Source organism: Bos indicus x Bos taurus, chromosome 13, assembly GCF_003369695.1.
Source record: "Bos indicus x Bos taurus breed Angus x Brahman F1 hybrid chromosome 13, Bos_hybrid_MaternalHap_v2.0, whole genome shotgun sequence".
NCBI lineage: Eukaryota > Metazoa > Chordata > Mammalia > Artiodactyla > Bovidae > Bos > Bos indicus x Bos taurus.
Genome location: NC_040088.1, coordinates 52394623 through 52414605, shown reverse-complemented (window position 1 = coordinate 52414605; position 19983 = coordinate 52394623). Strand labels below are relative to the sequence as shown.

The following is a 19983-nucleotide window of genomic DNA, read 5'->3' as shown; positions in this document are numbered from 1 at the left end:
AGGAGACTGGAATTCAATCCCTGGGTTGGGAATATCCCCTGGAGAAGGAAATGGCAACCCACTCCAATAGTCTTGCCTAGGAAATCCTAGGGACGGAGGAGCCTGGTGGGCTGTAGTCCATGTGATCGCAAAAGAGTCAGACATGACTTAGCAACTAAACAACAACATATATATTTTACTATAATAAAAAAAGATGGGAGAGGAGGAAAAAAAAAAGCAACAATGTGAGAGCTTCAAAGGACACTCCGCTTTCCTCAGTTCCCAGTAGATTTTTTCTGCCATCCCTTGGATGTGTCTGGTTGGTGCTCCAGCGGGACACTGTCTCTGGCCGTGGTTTTGTCCTTGACCGTGTACCTTCATCACTTTCAGGATATCCTTTCTTTTTTCCAAGTGAAACCCCTTCATTTGTGAAATGAAAAGCTGTGGAATTGGGATCTTTGCTGATAGAAACTTGGTGCAGACTTATTTGTGTTACAAAAGAAAGTAAACAGAGGATAAACAGTGGCATTTGTTCTTTTCAGAGATAATAGATTTCCGCGTTAGAATGCACAGTCGCTTCCATTAAGCCTAAGAATTTTGCTTTTAAAAATTTTGAAGTGTATTTCTGACTGTGTGCTCTAGACAAAATAAAACACCTAGAATGGAGAGGTTTGTTTGTTTTTGTTTTTTCATTATTAGGCCTAGACATGCTCCTCCTAGCTGTTTTGGGGGGAATAATCTGTGAAATTGTCATAGTCAATTTTATTGTATACCTTTTTATATCTCCAGTTTTGACACAGTGGACCTGGCTAGTAAATGAGTCATGGAATGATCAGTCATCACAGTATATTTAATTTAGCTGAAAAATGGCAAATGAAACAGTTCTGATATATGGCTACTTCGGATACAAGTTATTGATTATGAAGTTTTTTTAATGGAAATTATTGTTGAATTATCCAAGGAAGCATAGCTCTGACTAATGAGATAAAATTAAGCAAAAGAAAAATGTGAACTGAATATCAAGAAATACTTCCAGTAGATGAGCTTGGGATTAAATCGGACGGAGAAGTCCCAGTGGAAGTGGCTGGGGGACATTTAACACCATACATGTTACTTTGAGCTGCAGTGAACTTAAACAATTTACAAGCGACAGACTCTGACTTTGGCAGGATGATGAGTGAGATCATATCTCTAGTTTCATTGATTCTCTTACCCTGGTATACATTCACAGCCTCACATCCCCTATGGACAGAATTTATGTGTGTGTTAAATTTTCTGATTATCGTTTTTTTTTTTCCAGGAAACACTCTTTTTAGAGCATCGCCTGGTCCCATCAGAAATGTCTTCCTTAAGTGGGAAAGTTCAGACAGTCCTGGGCCTTGTGGAGCCTGGCACACTGGGCCGCACCCTGACCCACGAACATTTGACAATGACCTTCGACTGCTGTTACTACCCACCTCCTCCAAGCCACGAAGCTATCTCCAAGGAGCCTATTATAATGAAAAATTTATTTTGGATCCAGAAAAACCCTTATTCCCATAAAGAGAATCTGCAGCTGAATCAGGAGACTGAAGCCATCAAGGAAGAACTGTTGGATTTTAAAGCCAAAGGTGGAGGAGCTTTGGTGGAAAACACCACCACTGGGCTGAGCCGAGACGTGCGGACCTTGAAGTGGCTTGCGGAAGAGACTGGCGTCCACATCATAGCGGGAGCTGGCTTTTATGTGGATGCGACTCACTCTTCAGAGACCAGAGCCAAGTCAGTGGAGCAGGTATCAATAAAAGCCTTCATTTCTTGGACAATTGTTGTTGTTGTTCTTTAGTCTCTAAGTCATGTCCAACTCTTGCAACCCCATGGACTGTAGCCCACCAGGCTCCTCTGTCCATGGGATTTCCCAGGCAAGGATACTGGAGTGGGTTGCCGTTTCCTCCTCCAGGGCATCTTCCCGATCCAGGGATTGAACCCTTGTCTCCTGGTTGGCAGGTGGATTTTTTACCACTGAGCCACCAGGGAAGCCCTTCTTGGACATTTGTGTGTAAATTCAGAACAGTCAGCCCTTCAGACCTTGGATTATCCCTACACGTCATCTACATTTGGAAATGTCATTGGCTCAGAGGCATGCTATGGAAATTTGCCAGCTAGCAAAGACATCTGTCACTGGGACCTAAATTAGGAACATTTCATTTTACAAAGAAACAGTGTCCTGGAAGAAGATCTTAATGCATGGGTCACCAAAAAACCTGATATGTTCATACTTTGATTCACGTATATGATATCGGCTCAGTAGTGGTGGCACAGATTTGTGTAAATCTCAACTTTCCATTGTAAGCTTCAGTTATGCAACCTCAGTTTTCTTTCTGGATTTTATAATGTAACCAGCAATAAAAATTCACTCTAGGGTGAAACTTGGCAGGCAGAGACTTGGCACTTTTGCAAATATGTTTCCTTCTCCTTTTACAAAACAAGACGGGTAGAAGAAAATCCACTTTCCTGTTTTTGTTTAAATAGGATCTTAAGCAAGAATGGGCAGAAGGAAAAGTAAATCTTTCAGGGATTAAAGAGAAAGAATAAGCCAAAAAGCTTTTTTTGCATGTGTATGTGTGCTCCTTCTATATATACACATAATACAAATGTATATGTATTTACATGTATATGTATATATTCATGTGTATCTTCCATTATCTGTTTCATAGGCATAGAATGTCAGCTGCAGCCTTTGTAAAGAATCAGTCTTTAAAATACTTTATATTTCAGATTTTTATCTGCATTTTTCCAATAAGGCCGTTCTCTTTTTAATTGGTGTCTTATTTATTGATTGATTTTTGGCCACACCATGCAGCATGCAGGATCCTAGTTCCTTGACCAGGGATTGAATCCAGACCCCCTGCATTAGGACACATGGACTCCCAGTCTGTGGGTGTGCTCAGTCATGTCCAACTCTTTGCCAACCCATGAACTATAGCCTGCCAGGCTCCTCCGTCCATGGGATTCTCCAGGCAAGGATACTGGAGTGGGTTGCCATTTTCTATTCCAGGGGATTTTCCCAGGAATCAAACCCGAGTCTCTGTGTCTCTTGCATTGGCAGATGGATTCTTTACCACTGAACCACCAGGGAAGCCCAGGGATATATTCAAATATATATATATATATATATATATATATATTTAATTGGTCTCTTTATATACATTGATATTATTTGAAGACTATCCTGATATCAGGGATTACACATTCTTCTAACCACACATAGCAGTAAATATAAATAGGAACTCCCCCAAAATGTCATCTTAGAATTGTATGCTGTGAATTTGCTTTGCTGCATAGTGTAGCTTCCCTGATGGCTCAGATGGTAAAGAATCTGCCTGACCCAGGTTCGGTCACTGGGTCGGGAAGATTTCCTGAAGAAGGGAATGGCAATCCACTTCAGTATTCTTGCCTGGAGAACTCCATGAACAGAGGAACCTGGAGGACTATAGTCCATGGGGTTGCAAAGAGTTGGACATGACTGAGTGACTATACTTTCTTTTTCATAGTGTAAAGGGAACTTCCCAGGAGGCTGAGTGGTAAAGAATCCACTTGCCAATGCAGGAGACATGAGTTCAGTCCCTGGGTCAGGAAGATCTCCTGGAGAAGGAAAAGGCAATCCACTCCAGTATTTTCACCTGGGAAATCCCATGGATAGAGAAGCCTGACAGGCTACAGTCCACGGAATCACAATGAGTCAGATACAACTTAGCAACTAAACAACAAAAACAGTAGGGTAAAGGACAGAATAAATAATAGAGAATTAAAGAATTACTTGTTAACGGTTGACACAGACTCAAAGACAGTCTTTTTACATTCTACATGCCCCTGAGATTAAATTATGGATTTTTATCTCAATGAATGAATGAATGTACAAGGTATGTACTCTTCTTAAGTCACTTTTCCCCATGTAGCTTCCTAAATCCATGAATTTCTTGTAAAATAATCACAGTAAGATACTATTAAATCTTTGATTTAGAGTAACTTGTATTTTTTATGTTTTTTTTTAATTAAAATTTTTTTAAAATTTTCTTTGGAGTATATTTGATTACCAATGTTGTGTTAGTTTCAGATGTCCAGCAAAGTGATTCAGTTATACATATACATGTATAACTTTTCAAATTCTTTTTTTTTTTTTTTTGGCCACATTTGCAGCATGTATCATCTTAATTCCCCAACGAAGGATTGAACCCGGGCCCCCTGCATTGGAAGCATAGAGTCTTAACCACTGGACTACTCTAAAATTCTTTTAGAATAACTTGTTGAATTTGAGATTTTGCCAGTAAAATGCCTTTCTCATTTGCCAATATTAACTGAACGAATGTTGAATATATTTATACATTTTTAAAAGAATGAGTGACTCAATGAATAAATTCATTCACATACTGTATTGACTCTCTGTTGATAAAATCCAGTTTATAAATTTTCATTCTCACTCTTCCTTAGCTTACTGATGTCCTTGTTAATGAAATTCTCTGTGGAGCCGATGGAACCAGTATCAAGTGTGGTGTTATTGGGGAAATTGGTTGCTCCTGGCCTCTGACTGACAGTGAAAGAAAGGTTCTGCAGGCAACAGCTCACGCCCAGACTCAGCTTGGCTGTCCTGTTATTATTCATCCCGGAAGGAATCAAAGTGCACCGTTTCAGATTATCCGAGTGTTGCAAGAAGCTGGAGGAGACATCTCCAAAACCGTTATGTCACACATCGATAGGTAAGCAGAACATCTACCAATTAATGTCAACCATCTCATGATTCATGGATGATCAAATAAATAGAATCATCAGACCAATGAAACACTAGAGAAAACTACTAACTACACGTTAGATAGTATTTAGAAAGTTTTACCATAAACATTAATAAAAGTCACTGATGCCATTTTTGTGTCCCTACTCTGTGTTAGTACCCTAGGTATTTTGCGTAAGTCATTTCTTTTAATTTAGTTAATCCTTCATAACCCTTCATGGTATTCATGCTGCTGCTGCTGCTAAGTCGCTTCAGTCGTGTCCGACCCTGTGCCACCCCATAGACGGCAGCCTACCAGGCTCCCCGTCCCTGGGATTCTCCAGGCAAGAACACTGGAGTGGGTTGCAATTTCCTTCTCCAATGCATGAAAGTGAAAAATGAAAGTGAAGTCGCTCAGTCGTGTCCGACTCTTCGCGACCCCATGGACTGTAGCCTACCAGGCTCCTCCGCCCATGGGATTTTCTAGGCAAGAGTACTGGAGTGGGGTGCCATTGCCTTCTCCAATGGTATTCATAATCCTTCATAATACCTTCAAAGGTATCACTGCTTTGCCTCAAGGTATGATGTCACAGTTGGTGTCAATTCCAACTGCTTAGTATTTACCAGTAGATAGAGTGGTAGATTTATCTGCAAATATAAAGGGAAGGCAAATTGGTTTCATTCTGAGAATAAAAACACGCATGTAAATGTTGAGGTTTGCTGTTGTGACTGATGGTTTGAATTATCTGAATTTTGGAAAATGCAATGCTAAAAAAGTAATAGTAATACATATATTATTTGTTTGGTGGTATTATATCTTAGTTTCCTATCGTTCTGTAACAAATTATAAGAAACTGGGAGGCTTCAAGCAGTAGAAATGTATTCTCTGACAGCTCTGGAGGCCAGAAGTCTGAAATTAAGGTGTTGGCAAGGCTGTGCTTCCTCCAAGGACCTACAAGGAGGAGCCTTCTTTGCTGTTTTCACCATCTGGTGGTTCCAGGCTTTCTTTGGCTTGTAGCCGCCTAAATTCAATTTCTGCTGTGTCTTCAGATGGCCTCCTCAAGCCCGTCTGTGTCTCCTCCTTCGTTTCTTATGAGGACTCCCATCATTAGATTTAGTGCCCACCCAGATCATCCAGAATGACCTCATCTCAAAATCATCCACTTAATTACATCTGAAAAGACCCTCTTTCCAAATAGGGTCACTTTCAAAGATTCAGAGAGTTGAAACATGGACATGTCTCTTTGAGGTCCACCACTCAGCCTCCTCATATTATATTAGATGTGTAGGGTCAGTAAAATAACTGACTATATAAACAGACAGTAGCTACAGTCATCAGAATGAAAACGTCCAACAATGTTGCAAAGGCTAGACACTGGTCCTTGCACTGAATTGATGAAGGAATTAACATAGTACCAATGAGAATAACAATACATTACAATTGCTTCTATCTTGCAAAGTGGAATAAAGTCATGTTAGCAGACTGATAAATCCTGACAGTCTGCTATTTAATAAATTAATGTTCCTATGGAATGTATTGGCAAAATGCTTCATCTTGATAAAAACACTGTAAAATCTTGTGCAGAAAAAATATTAAACATGTTACAGTTGTGGCAGAACAGAGAAGCGAGTGTTAATGGGAAAACTGAGGGACATGGAGGTAAAGGCAGTTGTTCTGGCAGCTGGTATCCAGATCAATACTTGGCAATCTTCAGGAATCTTCTGGTTGTACTGATAAAATACAAGGATGCTTCTCGATAATGGTCACTGAGGTAGTACATCACAGTGTGAAGAATACAATCTTTGGACCCAGAGACAACTTCTTTTAAATTTTGCCTCTACCATTTGCTCTGAGGTCTTGGGTAGCTTCATTTGAATTTAAAATAATGTATTTTTTATCATATTTTGTATGATATGGAATATATGTAGCACCTTTAGTCAATAAGATGATTTTTAATTCTTTTTAAACAGTGTGAAATATATCAGACATGCAAAAGTATATAAATAATATATATTTTTAAAATTTAAAAATATTTATTAGGTTTTTGAAAACATTGTGTTTTGCTGTTACCATATAAACGCTCTCTATATATCCATTAGACTACAGTTGTTAATGGTGGTGTTCAAATATTCTATATTTCTACTGACTTTTTGATTTCTCAATCTATTGGTTACCATGAGAAGTATGTTAAAATCCATCATGGTGGATTTTTAGTTTCTGATTGTACGTATTTCAATTTTTGCATCATATATTGTGAAGCTATGTTATCACATGCATACAAATTATTATTTTTCCTGGTGAAATGAAATATATCAACATATATTGAGCTGCTCTACATTGTAATGTGAATACTGGGGAGGGGGTTTTAAAAGCTGTTTTACCTGATGTTGATGTGCCTATACCAATCTTTACATGTTTGTCTTTATAGTTTATGTGTGTCTTATATAAAAAGCATATGGCTGGGTTTGGAGTTTTACCCAGCCATATTCTTTTTATATGGTAAACCCAATTTTTTACATTCACTATGTCCACTGATTTTTTTGTCATAGTTACTGTTAAAATTTCTTGATTTATTTTTATTGTTTCATTTTCATCTCCATATTCTATTTTTCCCCTTCTTTGGAAGGTATGTATACTATTTATATTCTATTAGTGGTTACAGTAGAAAACTCAACCTGTATATTTAATGCATATAATTTTAAAAGTTTCGAATACAGTAAATATTTTTACCTTCCTTCCTTCCTTCCTAGTAATACAAGGACTTTAAAATCCTTCAGCCTCAGATATAATCTAAGTTATATGCTAAATTTTTCAGGACGTGGGGTCTACTTGATTTTTTAAAACCCAGTGATTAGATATTATTTTGTTATTAAAAACATGGTCAGTGTATATTTAGATTAATGTTTTTGCTTTTTTCCTTTGCTTACCATTTTTTCCTCACATGTCAGATCTTTATCCTTAAAATATTACTTATTTCCTGAGGTACATCATTTGATCTTCCTTTACTGAGGGTCTGTTTTGGTAATAAATACTTAGGTTTCATGTGTCTGAAAATGACTTTTTTCCTTCGTTCATAAGGAATAATTTAATATAATAGATAATTTATAATAATGGATTAGAATGGATAATTCTATTTAAAAGTTATTCTCCCTAAGTCCTTTAAAGGTATTCCATTTTCAACTGACATGTATTATTGCTGTTATATCAGCTTTAAGTAATTGTGTTTCCTTTTAAGTTATCTGTCCGTTTTTCAGATTACTTGTACCATCTTTGTCACCTGTTCTGTATTTTACCCTATGAGCTATCTCGGTGTGAATTTCTTTTTTATTTTGTTGCTTGGAATTCCTGGGTAGGAAGGTATTTTCCATTGTTTCTGAAAAACTTCAGCCATTGTCTCTTCAAATATTGCTTCCTATTTCCTTATTATATATAAGTTGATACATGTAGGATCTTAATACCTGTACTTCGTTATCCATTTGTGTCTTTGAGCTGTAATTTCTTCAGTCTCATCTTCCTATTTACTACTTCTCTCTCCAGTGGAATCAATCTGCAGCTTAGTCCATCCGTTTGGTTTATAATATTAAGAACTATAGATTTTTTCTTCGATAAGTTTCATTTGGTTACTTTTAAGTTCTCCTTGGTTAATTTTGATCATTTATTTTTCCTTCATCATATTTTCAGCTTCATCTTTTAAAAATTATCAAAAATACAATCTTAACTTTGTAGTTAATAAACCTAATTTCCACTGTCTTTTTACTCTGACTTTATAGTTCGTTGGTTCTTCTGGCCCTCATTCATTATTTCCTTGTAAAATATTACTGTGATCTTAGATTGTTTGGAAATTATTATGAGTTCTAGGTTGGAGGGTATTTTCCTATTTTTTTTGTTTTGTGTTGTTTGTTTCTTATAGGGAGTTAGCATTACTAACTTGAGACTACTTTAAACTAAATTTTTAAAAATTATAAACCAGTTTTTACTGTGGTAAAATACATACTGCTGAAGAATTGATGCTTTTGAAGTGTGGTGTTGGAGAAGACTCTTGAGAGTTCCTTGGACTGCAAAGGAGATCCAACCAGTCCGTCCTAAAGGAGACCAGTCCTGAATATTCATTGGAAGGACTGATGCTGAAGCTGAAACTCCAGTACTTTGGCCACCTGATGTGAAAAACTGACTCATTAGAAAAGACCCTGATGCTGGGAAAGATTGAAGGCAGGAGGAGAAGGGGACGGCAGAGGATGAGATGGTTGGATGGCATCACCAACTCAATGGACATGAGTTTGAGTAAACTCTGGAAGTTGGCAATGGACAGGGAGGCCTGGCATGCTGCAGTCCATGGGGTTGCAAACAGTCAGACAGGACTGAGTAACTGAACTGAACTGAAAATACATATAACATAAAATTTACCACCTCAACCATTTTGAAGTGTCAAGTTTGGTTGTTTTTGGTACATTCATATTGTTTGGCAACTAATATCTAGAACTCTCTTCATCTTGCACAACCGAAACTCTATGCCCATGAAACAACAATATCCCCTCTCCCCTCGATGCTCCCTACCCCCAGTCCATGGCAACCACCATTCTACTGTCTCTATGAATGTGACTACTGCAGGTATCTCATATATGTAGAATTGAACTGTATTTGTCTTTTTGTGACAGCTTAGATGTTTGAGGGTTTTAGAACCACACAGATGCTATGAATTTTGGCCCCTAAATTCAGTAAGTACAGGTTTGTGGTTATTGATTCTCATGGAAGACTCTTTTCCTGACTACCTCCATTCCACCAGAAGACAAGACTGAGGAAGAAATAAAATCTCTAAAAACTCCTTCTGTGGGCCAGGTTTTTACTGAGTCCACCCACATGGGTGTTTTTGGGGGGAGTGAAAGGAGTACTCCCTTTATGTACTGGTGGAAGCTATATCTCTGATTGATCTCTGTTCATCCCCAGCACTTTCTCACTTCACCCTTTAAAACCCTCCAGGTAACAGAAAACAGCAATCTGATTAAAAAATGGGCAGAAGATCTGAATATATATTTCTCCAAAGAAGACATAGAGATGATGAACAGGTACATGAAAAGATGCTCAATATCATTAGTCATCAGGCAAATTAAACCACAGTGAGATATCATCTCACACCTGTCAGAATGGCCATCATCAAAAAGAACACAAATAACAAATGTTGGCAAGGATGTGGAGATAAGGAAACCTTTGTATAGTGTTGGTGGGAGTGTAAGTTGGTGCAGTCCCATGGAAAACAGTATGGTGGTTTCTCAGAAAACTAAAGATAGGAGTATGTGACCCAGAACCTTCACTCCTGGATATAAAGCCCCAAAGCCAAAAACAATTATTCGAAAAGATATGTGCCCCCCCAATGCTCACAGTAGCATCATCTGCAATTGCCAAGATATGGAAGTAACCTCAGTGCCTGTCAACTGATGACTGGATAAAGAAGTGATATACAGTACTCCATTATATATAATGGAATACTGCTGCTGCTAAGTCGCTTCAGTCATGTCCAACTCTGTGCAACCCCAGAGACGGAAGCCCACCAGGCTCCCCCGTCCCTGGGATTCTCCAGGCAAGAACACTGGAGTGGGTTGCCATTTCCTTCTCCAATGCATGAAAGTGAAAAGTGAAAGGGAAGTCACTCAGTCGTGTCCGACTCTTAGCAACCCCATGGACTGCAGCCTACCAGGCTCCGCCATCCATGGGATTTTCCAGGCAAGAGTACTGAAGTGGGGTGCCATCGCCTTCTCCGAATGGAATACTACTCAGCCATAAAAAGGAATGAAATTTTGCCATTTGCAACTACATGGATAGATAGTGTACTACTAGAGAAAGACAAACACTATATGATATCACTTATGTGTGGAATCTAAAAAAATACAATAAACCAATGAATATAACAAAAAAGAAATAAGCTCACAGATAAAGAAAACAAACTAGTGGTTACCAGTGGGGAGAGGATAGGGAGAGGGACAAGGTAGCAGAAGGGGATTAAAAGGTATAAACTACTATGTATAAAATAAATAAGCCACAATGATATTCTATACAACACAGGGAATATAGTCAATATTTTATAACTAATAAATGGAATACAAGCTTTAAAAGTTGTGAATCACTATGTTGTACACTAGAAAGTTACATAATATTAAACATCAGTTACACTGCAATAAAAAAAAGCACGTGGGAAAACGGCAGCTCTGGGTCACCCCTACACCTCATTTCTCTGCTCTCTCTTTTGTTTCTGCACCACCACCACCCACCCCCGCCACCCCGAGCAAGTCCTTTGCTTTCCTACCAGCTTAGACAGGCATTTTAAAATATGATCTTTTGTCCCTTTTCATTTTATTCATTATTTTATATGTACTCTGCTTGGAAGTTTTCCTGTGAATGTTCAGCCTGCCCTACTGCTTAAACTGGCTCCAGCTTTCTTAAAGAATCTATCTGTTTATAGCTAGACATGTAAGCAAGTTAGAAAATGATGCCTGCTCAGTTGCTCAGTCATGCCCGACTCTTTGCAATGCCATGGAGACTATAGCCCACCAGGTTCTTCTGTCCATGGGACTGCCCAGGTAAGAAGAGTGGGTTGCCATTTCCTTCTCCAAGCCAGAAATTCAACTCACATCTCCTGCATTGGCATACGGATTCTTTACCACTGAGCCATCAAGGAAGCCCTAGAAAATGATGCTTGGCCTTAATAGAACGTAACCTTTCACTGGAAATTGTGAGATAAACCTTCACTTCTAAAACAGTAGGCCTTCTCTGTTCAGAAAATCAAACTATACGCCTGATCAGGGAACTAAGACCCTACATGCCATGCAGCCAAAAGGTTTAAAAAATAATAAAATAAAATGGAGTCTTTAAAAATATTTTAATAAAAAATATATAAATATATATATGCATACATATATATGTCTGTATATATATCTGTTTATTTTTTGCTCATAAAATCAACATGTATAGGTACACATATGTGTACACACACTTGTATATGTATTTTCTTTTGAATGATAAAGCTACACTGTCTCAGTTTCATTGACTGCCATTTCATTGCCTCTTTTAAAAATGGCCTGAGATGGAAGGTGGAGCTTGACCTGACATCAGCCAAACTCAGAGCATCCTAGAAAATCCTGAGACCAATCCTAGAACAGCCACCCATTCTGTACCCATACAGGGATGATTCAGGGTTCCAGTGTCTAAAAAAACAGTACTGTACCTATAAGTATGAATATTTCAGAGCACAGGCAAATTAGGGGAAATGGCCTCACAAAAAGGAGTGCACTGGGGAAAACAAACCAAATAAAGTAACAGAAGAAAAAAATCAGGGGGCAGAGGCGGGCAACGTTAGCTTTTTGATGTGAGCGTTCACAGCAAGACAGTTGCCAGGCTAACGCTGGACTAGGTCATCTTTTCACAGACTCTCTGAGGTCCACTGCTGCACACACAGTCTGATCTGTATTGAAAGGGCAAGGACTTCAGCTTCTATAATGGGGACACATCACAAAAGAACATGTATCTCGTGTAACAAAACGCACAGACAACACACACAAAAAGAAGAGAATCCTGAAAACAAGCCTTCCAGGAAAACAACAACAGAAATTTGGGGGCATAAAGGAGAAGGTTCTGAACCCACGGGCTGTTGTGATTGCTGGTAGCAAGTTAAGATGCTGGCTGTGTCCTGTGACCCTTTTTTAGGACACTGGGCTTTCTAGCTTTTAACAGGCTTTCAATCCCTGTAAAACTGTTCATTCTTCTCTTTAAAGGTAGGATTTCTATCATTTGAGAATACAAAATGCAATTACTTCAGAGTCAGAGTACTTAATGATAGGGAAATATAAGTAAATACATGATATATGATAAAAAATAAAATACTTCAGGGTGTCCATAATCCTGGACACCTTTAATTTATTAAAGCAATAAATATTTTCGAAGATATGTAACTCTTCACTCACATTCAGACATAAGGCATTTTATCTTAAAATACGTGCATGTACACATAAAACAACAACAAAACTGTGATAGGCCTAGCCCAAAGAAGCAGTTGGGACCCTGAGAGGGAAGGGTTAATGAATGGCCATCGCCTTAGGACACTCTAAACCACATTGTTGTCACATGACCATTTGTGACCTGCTTCAGGTCATTTGCCTGGAGACAACAGCCTGACAAGATAAATCTGCTTCTGTGTCTAGTCCCCTCCCCTAACCATCTGTTCTCTTTAGGAAATGCAGGCCGGTGGAAGTGCCCAGGAATGCAGCAGGTGTAACTCTAGGGAATATCACAGGGGGGTGCCCTTGACAGTTACAGCCACCCAAAGTCAACATTTGTCAGAAAATAACACCAGCACTTCCGTGATGCTGTCTGGGTTTTTAATCCACAAAGGCTTTGTGCCTTTTAATCACTTACTAAAACTTGACTATCTGTTAAAACTCCAGCCACATTTTCAGGTGGCACGTTATCAGAGCCCTGCCTCTGGGCCTGGTCTGATACAGGATATATGTGATGGAAGAAGACAACACAGGGAGAGTCTTGTTGCCACCTGCCTCCAAGGAAGTTTTCTCTGCCGTGAACTATAGAGTAGCTGTAGGTATTTTTATGACAACAAAATTCTTTCATTACCAACGAAGGTGGGGTAGAGAGACATGGTTGGAAGGTATTTGGGCATTAGCTATTTACTGATCAAACTCCAAGCCCTTGGGAGGGCAACAGACAGGTGCTGTGCCTCAGTCTTTTTCTGCTTAATTATGTATTTAACAAAACAGAGGGCTTTGATGGAAACCCAGGGCCTAGAGTATGATTAGGGGCACAGTGATAATTAAGTGCAGGAACACAGCACATCTCTCTGAAAATTTCTCCCCATGGAAGGCAGAGGAATTTTACCTGAGGGTTTCTAAAAGAGAAGGCAGAGCACAGGGGATGGACTATCAACACATATTATTCTCTTTAGCCCTGATTATTCATGCCAAATTTGCCCACCTCTTTAAAGGATGCAATTTTGATACATTTTTTATGCTCTTAATTAGATGAAGTAATGGAGTGAAGAATAATTTCATTTATTCTTTCATTCACCAAATATTTGTTAAGTGTCTAAATACCATATATCAGACACTAGGATGTAGCAAGGAGAAAGACCCACTTTCTGGCTTCAACATGAGTATTCTATTCTAATTATGGTGGCTTAACCTTAAGGGTCGGACCCGACTGAGCGACTTCACTTTCACTTTTCATTTTCATGCATTGGAGAAGGAAATGGCAACCCACTCCAGTGTTCTTGCCTGGAGAATCCCAGCGACAGGGGAGCCTAATGGGCTGCCGTCTACGGGGTCGCATAGAGTCGGCCAGGACTGAAGCGATTAGCAGCAGCAGCAACCTTAAGGGTGTTTTTGTAAAGCCATCCCAAAATAATCATTTGGGATCCTTGGAACTGCATCCTTTTAATTCCTATGAATACTAGTGAATTAAAGTGAAATCATTCAAAAACAATTCCAGGCAGAAATTTAGCAAACTTAAACTTGACCAAAATATTTTAATATATGTAAATAGAATGGAAATACTTTAAAAAAATCGGAATGTTTTGCACGTGAAATGGTTTATAACATTTAGAATTCTCTGCATACAGTACTATATTTCTTAATAGTTTATTGTTAGGACTATGCTTATGCATGCATTATGTATGAAATGTATGTGGGGACAGAAATGAGTATGCATTGTAGAGTGTATACTTTATACACATTATATATAGTAAAGACAACTTATTTAGTCAAATTGGCTCAGATCTAACTACTGAGTGAGAAATGCAGGCACTTTCCTGGTACTCCAGTGGTTAAGAATCCACCTTGCAATGCAGGGGACATAGGTTCAATCTCTCTTCAGGGAACTGAGATCCCACATGCTGCAGGGCAACTAAGCCCGTGCACCACAACTAGAGAATCCGTGCACCACAACGAAAGATCCCAAAGATGCAACAAAGATCCCATGTGCCAAAACTAAGACCCGATGCAGTCAAATAAATAAATATTTTTTAAAAACCAAAAACAAGCAAAAAAAGAAATTAATCAGGAACAAAGGGTCTGATAAGCACATGAGAATTTTTAAAAGCAAATAATTACTAATGACACTGCTTCTTTCCCATTTCCTAATGTCCACTGACATTTCTTCTGTTACCACTATTGCAGATGATAGGAAAATATAAGAAAAAGTAGATGCTTTTAAACATGTCATCATAGCTACTGTATAAACTTAGTTTTTTCTGCAGTTAAATTTTACATAAGAATCTACATTGCAACCTGCAGAATGGGAGAAAATATTTGCAAATGAATCAAACAACAAGGGATTAATTTCCAAAATATACAAACAGCTAATGCAGATCAATTAAAAAAAAGAAACAATCAAAAATGGACAGAAGATCTAAATAGATACTTCTCCAAAAAGACTCATGGATGGCTAAGAGGCACATGAAAAGATGTTCAGCATCACTACTTATTAGAGAAACTCAAATCAAAACTACAATGAGGTATCACCTCACACCAATCAGAAAGGCTATCATCAAGTGGGGTAGGACAACTAAGAAAGTAGAGGGTAGGACAAATTGAGAAAGTAGCATTACATATATACACTGTGCTGTGCTTATTCGCTCAGTCATGTTGGACTCTTTTCAACCCATGGACTGCAGCCCACCAGGCTCCTCTGTCCATAGGAATTCTCCAGGCAAGAATACTGGAGTGGGTTGCCATGCCCCTCTCCAGGGCATCTTCCCAACCCAGGAATTGAACCCAGGTCTCCCGCATTGCAGGCAGATTCTTTACCAGCTGAGCTACCTGGGAAGCCCCGTATATACACTATCATGTGTAAAATAGCTAGCTAGTAGGAACCTGCTATATAACACAGGGAGCTCAGCGTGGTGCTCTGTAATAACCTAGACGGGTGGGGTGGTGGTGGAGGCAAGGCTCAAGAGGGAGTGCATGTGTGTGTGTGTGTGTATATATATATATATATATATGGCTGATTTGCATTGTTGTACAGCAGAAACCAACACAACATTGTAAAGCAATTATCCTCCAATTAAAAAAGAAAAGGAAAAAAAATCTCTTCAAACAACAAATGCTGGAAAGGGTGTGGAGAAAAGGGAAACCTCCTACACTGTTGATGGGAATATAAATGGATACAACCATTATGGAGAAAAACATGGAGGTTCCTTAAAAGCTAAAAATAAAGCTACCATATGATCCAGAAATTCCAATTCTGGGCATATATATGAAAAAAAAATAATTCAAAAAGATACATGTATCCCAGTGTTCATTACAACACTATTTACAATAGCCAGGATATGAAAGCAACCTAGATACCCACTGACAGAGGAATGGATAAAGAAGATGTGGTATATATCTACAATGGAATATTACTAAGCCATAAAAACAAACAAAATAATGCCATTTGCAGCCACATGGATGGACCTAGAGACCACCTCTGTCTCAGAGAAAGACAAATATCATATGATATCACTTATATGTGGAATCTTAAAGAAATGGTAAAAATGAACTTATTACAAAAATGGAAGTGGAGTCACAGACATATAAAGCAAATTTATGGTTATCACGGGTGAAAGGAGGGAAGGGATAAATTGGGAGGTTGGGATTGACATATACACACTACTATATAACTATATATAAAATAGATAACTAAAAAGAACCTAGTGTATAGTACAGGGAACACTACTGAATACTATATAATGACCTATATGGGAAAAGAATCTAAAAAAGAGTGGATATTTTATATGTATAACTGATTCGCTTTGCTGTACAGTAGAAACTAACACAATATTGTCAAATCAACTATACCCCAATAAAATTTTTTAAGAAATCTACATTGATTTGTAGAGAGTACTCAGTGAGACAGAAACACACACAAAACATGAGCACATTTCAGTGTGATGTTGTGTAGTGACACTGGCCACAGCTATCCCTTCACGAATGCAGTGCATGTTCTATGCATCTGGGACAATGGAGAAAGAGAGGGTGCTGGGAACACAGTGTCTGATCCTACCTCTGACAACAGCACCTGCTTTCTGAGTGACCTTGAGCAAGTCACTGAAGCCTCCAAGTCTTTTACTCATCTGTCAAAGGGGTTAAGAAAAATTATTTTTTAACCCTTAAAGTGTTAGACAAATTTCCCCAAGTATTGCTTGTCATAGTTTTCCTTTTACTGTTTAAGAGAAGTAAAATAAAAGTAAAGTAAAAAGAGCTATTTAACAAGAAATAGAAAATCCAGACAAATATTGGGCAACCTGAAATGGAGCAAAACTACATAGTATACCTAAAAGTGCTGAATAAAATGCAATTAATTAACTTATGCTGGTAATTGGCATGTGTTAATTATCCCAAATTGCACTCTTTAACACAGACACTTGGGCAAATCAGCCCAATGTCAACAGCAAATGAAGACACTGGTCCTGTCTTCTCTCCAACACATTATAGCCACCAAAACCTCCCACAAGTAATTTTTTCTTCTAAAGCCATTTTTCATGCCTCTGACACCATTCCCAAGAAATGTGACATTTTAACAAATAGGATTGCCATGTCTATGAGATTTATCTTCACTCTCCTCAATACCATCATTCCATGAACTATGTATCGCTTTACATGAAAAACGCAACCTCTTTTGTGCTCTGTGGCAGCTGCAAAGTTCATATGGTAAAAAGCTCTTCCTAGGGTGGATAAACTGTGAAATGCATTTTAAAATGAAGTTTTAATTACATTTTGCAATTCAGAGCCAACTTCTGGTTTTAGTGTAATTTAAACAAGGGTTTTTCTCTCTTGCAGCCATCTGTTCCTTTTCCTTAAGCTTAGACTTATGTCATAATATTGAAAATGTGACGTCATTCTCTCCTATGACGTCATTAAACATCTCTGTAGGATAATGTACCCAAGCAGACAACTGAATCATGTTTGTTCAAATATATAGATAATGGGGAATATGCAAAATAAACACATGGCAATCTAAATTATTTCCCTATTGCTTTTTATTCCCAGTTACTCTCTACAGTTGAGAAGCATAAAAGTAATCCTTTATCACAAAAAGAATCCTCTAAAGAAAGACAAAAGAATCTTTAAAATACCTACATGTATGTGAATAAACTAGTATATTAATGTGAATGTACCATGTGAATTGATGGTTTTGAGTTTGTGTGAAACCAAAGTTCCTGGTAAATATTTACTTGACGTAATAAATTATACTTTCTGGCTATAGACAATGTTTAGGCATTGTTGAGGGAATAGTCTTACATTTAAAACTTACACCATTCTATTCAGTTTCTGTTTTTGACATTAAAAATAAATTAATTGAAATTCATCAATTAAGAATTTTTCAGATTTTGTAATTCAGCTGTAACTGCCACTAGTAATATAGGAATATATGTGACTAATGTTTTAGAATTATAGTAACATTGAATTTATCAGATTATAGTAATTTATATATTAATTTCTTTTAGACATTATATTATAAATATTTTAAAAATTATTTTAGTTATTAAATCAATAGTTCTAGGTGAGTTTAATAATTCTTTTAAGTAGCTGTTGAAGAACTCTCATTAAATTGAAAAGAATCCCACATGGTATGATCTACATAAATATTCACTGGTTTTAAATTAAGAAATTCAGTGATGAGGGAGACAGAATTTTGGGGGCGTTTCTTTTGTGGTAAACAATTTTTATAATAACCAGTCATTGAAATTCAACATTGTTTTAAATAAATCAGTTGTCTATAAGCATCCCCTTATTACTGTATATTTAAATTAAAGAAAATTTTAATTACTTGGTCAAGTTCGTAAGTTTCAGCACTGAATATATTCTGTGTTTCTGGATGTGTCAGGCTCTGAATTCAAGTCTCAAAATAGACCAACACATGATGCTTACCGTCCAGGCCCAGGAAGTCACAGGTTGGATGTCTGATGAATTCCAAAAAAGTCACTGCACAATATAATGGAAAGTGCGCTAGCCTAGGAGCTAGAATTCCTGGATTCCTGATCAGTTAAGAGACCCAAGCTTTGGTTTCTTCATTTCTGCATTCGTGTTAATACCCAGCATCTGTATTTCACCAGTTCATTATGAGTTTCAGAACCTGCCCTTTCCATGCTCTTGGTAACATTTAATGATGCCAACATCTAATGAACTGCCCACAGCAGGCCCTGGTTTCTCTTTCTCCACTTCTGTCATGATGGGGACCAAGTCCCATCACTTGACTCTTCCTTCTTGCCCTGTTCTGGTCTATGACAGCATGATTCGCCCAGATGCTAACCTAAATTCCCCTGCCATTTGCACCCTCACAAAATAATAACTGTCTACCCCACTAAGATCTCCAAATACAGCCCCTCCTATCCATTCTTCTGTTGTTAACTTAACTCAGATCCTCATTTGTCCCCTAAACCACTGTAATTATCTCCAAACAGGAAATCACTCTGTTAGTTTTGCTCCCTAATCTAGCCTCCATGTTGCTACTATTTGGATCTTTCCAAACACAAATCTGCTTTACGTATCTCCATCCTGATTTACAACTCTTCAGAGGTTCCATGTCACCTGCAGCACAAAATCCAAACATCCTGGTTATTTGGTCCCTACCAATGTTTCCAACTCATCTCCCGTTCTTTCTAGATGCACAGGCAGAAGCTGGGCTAAAGCCACACTGACCACGATTTTGAGTAACCTGTGCTGAGTGTTCCTACATGCTTCTCACATGACCTCATCCCTCTGATGTGAATACAGTATTCTCTGATCTACTAGGCAGAGCCTGTCTTCAATATACATCTCATCAGAGATGTTTTTCTCTATCAAGCCTTTCTTGAATGAGCCAAGCAGTGTTTGGTATCTCCTCTGTGTCATCCCAGATCCTAGGAGTACTTTCTTAGACTCGGCAAGGTCTGAAAAGCAATGATCTGTTTCCATGTCTATTTTTCCTATTGGACAGTGATCTTCTTGAAGGACGGGATTCCATATTATTTGTCTTTGTTTTCCCAGCTTGTACATCATAGTAAATAAATGATCAACAATTTCTTATCAGATGGATGAATGGATGGATAGATGGATGCATCTCCCCTCATGCACGTTACTGCTGATAAATTCAGCCTTATCTTCCAGAAACAACAAGCTCTTTTACCTCTCAATAGGTGTTCTTCTGGATTATCCATTCTTCATCTGACACTTGAACCCCACCAACCTACATCTGAATAGTTTTCTTCAAGACTCAACTCAAATGAGTTGCCTCTTTCATT

The 19983-nt window shown here is 38.1% G+C and overlaps 1 protein-coding gene across 2 annotated transcripts in view; it reads left to right on the top strand.

Annotated features, from left to right (window-relative positions):
• Positions 1–19983, top strand: part of PTER (phosphotriesterase related) — a 75744-nt gene that overhangs the window by 37851 nt on the left and 17910 nt on the right. For both annotated transcript variants that reach the window (XM_027559853.1, XM_027559854.1), the window contains 2 exons: positions 1280–1750; positions 4447–4712. In XM_027559853.1, the coding sequence (XP_027415654.1) occupies positions 1319–1750; positions 4447–4712 (698 nt within the window). In that variant the 5' untranslated portion in view covers positions 1280–1318. The remainder of the gene's footprint in view (positions 1–1279; positions 1751–4446; positions 4713–19983) is intronic.